At 44.7% G+C, this 6,213-nt stretch overlaps 1 protein-coding gene across 1 annotated transcript; it reads right to left on the minus strand.

Moving 5' to 3' along the window:
- Positions 1-2,703: 2,703 nt before the first annotated feature.
- Positions 2,704-4,475, minus strand: LOC4323970 (exopolygalacturonase). Its single transcript, XM_015788962.3, has 3 exons — positions 4,124-4,475; positions 3,713-4,000; positions 2,704-3,621 (listed from the first exon to the last, which is right to left on the minus strand). The coding sequence occupies exons 1-3, from the start codon at positions 4,307-4,309 to the stop codon at positions 2,872-2,874; spliced, it is 1,224 nt and encodes a 407-aa protein (XP_015644448.1). The 5' UTR covers positions 4,310-4,475; the 3' UTR covers positions 2,704-2,871.
- Positions 4,476-6,213: the final 1,738 nt, after the last annotated feature.

The raw sequence follows: 6,213 nt of genomic DNA on the forward strand, positions 1-6,213 counted from the left end.
TAGAAAGGGCGCAAACAGGCAACAGCAACAGGAGCTGCTGGTGTCCGTGGAGGCCCAGGCCGAGTGATTTGCACACCTCAGGTCACCTCAAAACCTACACTGCGTTTGTTTTGCTTCCAATTAGATTGTTGAGACTTGAGATGTGCGGGCTAAACACTGTGTTGTTGTTTTTGTTTGATGGATTTTAATTTTATCCGATGATGGCGAATGCCCTGAATATTCTGAAATGCTTTTCAATTGTATCATTTCCCCCTCTTTAGATATGCCGCACTGCAATTTTTTTTGTGAGCACAATTAGAATTTAACTTGTCTCTCCCATTCCCAAATAACTTGCTTGCACTTGCAGATTTTGTATTCGGGTTTGGTAGAGCATAAATCAATTGTCGTGATGAATCCTGAAGCCAATCTCTGAACAAAAATAGCTATCCCTCTTGCCGAATATGATGGCATTGTTAGGATCTCTAAAAATAACTTAGAAACATGCCACAATGGATAATTATGTACTGTAGCACCGGTGGCTATTATATATAAACCTACCTCTTTTTTATTTTGCTTAAATTTCTCTCCAGTTCATTACTTCATTTCATGCCAAGTTGCCAATTATCCTATCAATTTATTTTACCCATCCGTTCAAGAAACTATCACTTAACATGAGACATGCATTGTATTGTCATTAGTTTTAAAGGACATACTTTTACCATCACCTGGCAAACCATAGAGCATATTAAGGTCAGATAGCATGATATCTAGGGTTCTTAGCTGCTACCATAGATCATGACCATAGTGCTTTGTTTTTTGTTTTCCATTTTCTCGGTGTCTTGCTAATCATATAGCTAAGATTTTTTTTTCCCAAATACCAGTTCCGAGAAACCTAACAGCTCTTTATATTCGTCCACACTCCACAACAATTAAACACACATGCAGAGAAATATAAAGGCTCCTTTGAGTAGGAATATTTATGTTTTCAATTCCATTTGCCTAAAACTAACGATCAGGTTAGGGAAGACAAGAAAATAGATTTTTATTTTGTCAATTTTGAATATTTTAGCTGATCAGGTTTTGTTATCATGATGAATAATGTCCGTGAATATAATGTCTTGTCTTCCCTGCAAGGCTTCTGAATATAATTTTCTATTGGTAAACTTCCTTGATATATGTTCTGATGGTTTGTCATGACAACCTGTACGATGAACGATTCCTGTTCTTCCAGCAACTCCTTCTTCTTGCATTCAAGAACGCGAATTTGGTTCTGAAAAAGAAGTATATGTACTTTATCTCTGTATGACTGCACTTGCATGCCACTGACACACTCACGGTGGGCTGGCCGCTCATCGATGACCAGAAGCCGGTCTTGGAGCGCGGCAAGTTCACACTCAGATTCTTCCAACCTCAAGGTAATTAAAATTGATCGTCCTCTTCTCCGATCCACGCACAATTTTAGTTGTTCATTACCTTAATTAAATCAGTGTCCCTTAGGGTTGTTTGATTGAGTGAAATTAATTTTGCATGGTACATAACAACTGCAACTTGAGAAACATATCCCTTATAATATGCTAGCATGAACCATGCTGGTCTAGATGAAAACATGTTTATTTAGCAACTCAGAAAAAAAAGAGAATCTCATCGGTGCAGAAAATCAGCACTACAATTTTGCACAACTGCCTGCAGAAAATATTCCTTACTACTAGTAAGGCAGTAACAAAGATTTCTCTTGCCTTCATTTCTCTCTTTCTTATTACCAGGAATGGAAGGCCAAATCACTTTTGTTGTTCGTGAAAATTGTAAGGTTATAACTTAGATACCTTTTTATACTCAGGGTATCATGAAATTTAGATGGTGATGTTCTTTGTATAGGACCGCCTGTGCCTTTGGAGATTAAAAAAGCATATTTCAATTTGTTATCCCCTTTTCCACTTTGCAGCCATTTTGTTGGTCCATTTTTTTATCCCTTTTGATGCTACTATATGGTGTGCTTGATAATAGTTGATAAACAAAGGGATTCTTTTCAGGCTGCAAAAGGCTAAAGGCATATGCTTGATGATTTGTTCATCAATTTTTTCTTTCAGTTTTGTTATAGCTATTAATTGATACCATTTTTTATTGCAACGCATTATTAGCATATGGTATTATCACTTACTGATGTGTAATTTTAACTTTGACATTTCTTACTTAGTGCAGAAAATTCATCGAAAATAATCATGCCATTACTTGGCATCAGTCCCCATCATCTGTGTCCTCATCTTACATGGGGTGAGCTCGAATAGTTTGTCATGGACATATAAGAGTGAAACTAAAAGCTATGTATTCGATGACTATGTACGGATAATAAGGATATCACACTTCTCCCTAGTTGGCTTGGTGATATAATCGCTCCTTTCAGTCCTATCACACGGTGGCTTGCTGAGTTATTACCTACTCTGGCTTGTTAAGGCTCACGAGCTAGCTCGCTATCTCTAATGAGTTTTAAAGCCAGCTCGGCTCGTATAAAAATGAAACAAGTCGAGTCGAGCCGAGCTTGTCACGACCTGAGCGAGCTAACGAGCCATGAGCTTTTTGTCTACCCTTAATAGTAATCAATACTTTTATGGTAATGATCATGTATAGTAACATGTATTTTGTTTCTAATTTGCCTCGCTGCACTGGCAACATTGCAGCTAGAGTTGATAATGATTTTTAATTTTTTGCCATTCACTCCTGTTCATATAAATGTAACAGGTAATACCTCTATTTGGCCCAATTGGGCTGGCGCATGTACACTCGGCAAAGCCCCGTTGTGTTTCTAGTACATACTATATAAGCGAATTATACATATATCAGACGACGATAGATAGAGAGATGATATAACGCCGGTCGACGATGGATGGATCGAGATCAGAGGCAAGCGAGGGCCTGGAGCGAGCCCTTGGAGATGCCCTTGGCGTTGGTGCAGACGGCCATGGTCTTGTTGTCCTTGCCGTCGTACTTCAGGTTGACGTCGAGCAGCTCCATGCCGCTGCAGGGCAGCTGGTCAGAGCAGAGTAGGCTGACGGCCTCCGGCGTGTTGGAGGTGCCGGTGATGTTGCGGAACGTCACGTTCTTGATGGTCACCGTCTTGCTCCCCTTCTTCTCGGGGCAGTCCTTCTCGGGGCAGTACTTCTGGTCCACGATCACCGGGTTGGCCACCCCGTCCATCCGAATGTTCTCGAACGTTAGCCTGGACGCCGTGATCGGGGACAGCACGTCCTCATACGACTTGATCCGGACGCCGTTGGAGGTGTTGCGGAGCACGCAGTCGCGGACCGTCACGTCCGTCACGTCCTTCTCGTCCTTGAACCTGCCCAGGCACCCCACGCTGATCCCCTGCCCGGGCCCACAGGTGATCCCCTGGATGCTGATCCGCGAGCTCCCCGGCCCCACGGAGATGCAGTCGTCCCCCGTCGCGATGGTCGCGTCCGACACGCTGATCTCCGACGAGTCGCCGATGTGGACACCGTCCGTGTTCGGGCTGTTCGCCACCGCGGTGATGGTCACGTTCTTGATCGTCACACCCTTGGACATGTACACGTTGATGTGGAAGAACTTGGCGTTCACCAGCTTGAGCCCCGACACGGTCCCGTTCTTCACGTAGTCCAGCACCAACGTCTATGTACATATGCATGCATGCATATTACTAATGACTCTTACGTTGTCGATCGATCGATCTGTTTTATTATATATACTCTTAATTACGTACGTTGGGCAAGATCTTGCATTCGTCTTTCCAGACGGCGGCGCCCTGGCCGTCGAGGGTGCCGGAGCCGTTGACGAGGACGTTGTCGATGTGGAGGATCTCGATCCAGTTGCCCTTGTTGTACTTGGGGATGTCGTTGGAGCCAAACATGGTGCCATCGATCTGGACGGTGACGTAGCCCTTGCACGGCCCGCTGAAGTTGAGGGGCCCGGTCATGAATTCTCCCTTGGGGATCACCACCTTCTGTGACCCGGCCAACCCGCACGCCGCGTCCCATGCATCCTGGACCGCCTGCACACATCATATCGATCGACCACCGAAGCCAACCCGTATGAATCTCGACGAAAACCACCTGATCTGTACATACATGGAGGTGCTGGGAAAAGAGACCGTTTCTTGTGCATGTGACCTCACCTTGGTGCTATCTGTCTTGCCGTCAGCGACGGCGCCGAGCTCGGTGATGTCGAAGACCGTGTTGACCGCCGCTGCTAGGCCAGGAGCACTAGCGACCTTGGCCTCAGACTTTTTGGCATATGCGGCGCCGTAGACGACGCTAAGGATGAACATGAACCTGATGACGTTGTCCATCGTCACAGCCATTTTCTGTCGCTACTGCTCGGGAAACGCTCGATCGGATTCCTTCTCTCCTCGGCGACGCAGAGAAGCTCGGGAAGATAAGCTGACACCGAGAGGAGGCCCATTTCCTATGTTTAAGGCATGGTGGTCTTGGCCTCTGCTATTTTTAGGCAATCCTTGAGCTGGCGCCCTTGTATCCTCTAGTTTTGACATGTTGGTTTTTGTTGTTCATATCTCTCGGACCACAGCTAGCTCAGTTTGCGCCAAAGCTAGTTGGCGCGTGCGCGTTGGCGGCGCGCGATTTTTCGCAAGGAGGTAGTTTAATTGACCCCCTCGAGGAGGCCGCCAACCATGGGCTGGGCCTTCCTGGCCTATTTTCATCAGGCGGCCTCCTCTCTTGCTTACATATATAGACTTGTGAATTTTGGGATGGTTTGATCGTGTGAAATTAGTGTTCTCAGCCCACTTGTCTGCAAGTCTGATTCTCGACAACGTCCAATTGATTAATCATCCATTTCGCTGTCGATTCTCCTCCATTTATGTTTATTCTTTGCAAGATGTTAGTAGTCCTAGTGCTAGTGGAATATATCTTATGCTAACATGAATATGCATTGCAAGGATAACTAGTTCTCTTTTATTTCAGTAATATTGACGGGTGAAACTGATCGATAACGACCGTCAACAATTACACGGATTGGAGGGACCATATGCCAATCAAAACCATCTAGAATTGAGCCCAATCAAAGTACATCATGTTGGGAGCCCACCAAGCAGCCACCCAGCTGAAGGAGTGGCCGGCAGGTGGGCCAGAAGTTCGGCCGAACCAACTCTGGCACCCCTCGCGGCTAGCTTCCACGTGGCAACCGTTATCTCCCTCCTGAAGGCATTAGCGTAGGTCCCAAGGAAAGAAACTGCCATCTAATGAGGGTTGGAGGACATGTGGAGGCTTGAGAGGAGTCGGAGGGGAATATTCCCTTAAGAATCTCAACTCTCTCAAGTCATCTCACACTATAAATAGCTCCTCCACTCCTATCTTCCATATTATACCAACAAGTGGAGTACAACTCTCTGTTAAGCTTTTTATCATTCTGGCATCGACGCATTTATTCGTTTACCTTTTCGTATCACTAATTCAGGTTATACACTCAGGCATTACTCTAGTAGAGTAGGAAGAGAGTAAGGGGAAGCTCCGAAATGAGTGCCCTAAATGTCGGAGTTTTCTCCGGGAGTTCCGGAGAAGTGCCGGAGATGTCAGCATTCTTCCAATGGAGTTCTGAAGGAGTGCCAAAGATATCGGCACTCTCTCCAATCTTGTATCTTGACATATGCTTCTTTTATAAGTAAGTATTCGTAATCTCCTTTGGTATTTTCTTTTCTTATTTAAATAAGATATATTCTTATCGTTGTGGGTTCAACACTCTACTTAGGTAGAGTACCTTAGTCTTTAGATGGTACCGAGATTAAGGTAGTAATCAATAGCATAGACGTGGTGTATAGGCTGGAGGTTACCTTTGTTTGTTGTGTACTCCACGGGTCGCAGAGGTAGACGGCAAGTGGTGACAACCTGTTCATCCTTCGTAATTCTCCATGTTCAGATACATCATAGAGCTATAGGCTGGAGTCTCCTTGGTAGACCAGGGGTAAGCCAGCGCCGGAAGCATTTGATAGAGTTTTACCTTAACTTAATTAAGATAACTAATCCATAGGAATACTCTATATCTGTAGCCTACCATTTAGTTGTTGTCCTTGTAAGAATCATGTTCTTAGATTATACACATATATTTCCTGTGGATACGATACCTTGGAATAGTCTTGGGTGAACGCCACAATGGTATCTATGTGCTTGTAGATTATTCTATGATCGTAATAAATAACAACAAGCTTTCTGGCACAGTTGCCGGGGAACGGTTGTTGTATCATCTTTGAAC

The sequence above is a fragment of the Oryza sativa genome, chromosome 1 (genome assembly GCF_034140825.1).
Source record: "Oryza sativa Japonica Group chromosome 1, ASM3414082v1".
Classification (NCBI taxonomy): domain Eukaryota; kingdom Viridiplantae; phylum Streptophyta; class Magnoliopsida; order Poales; family Poaceae; genus Oryza; species Oryza sativa.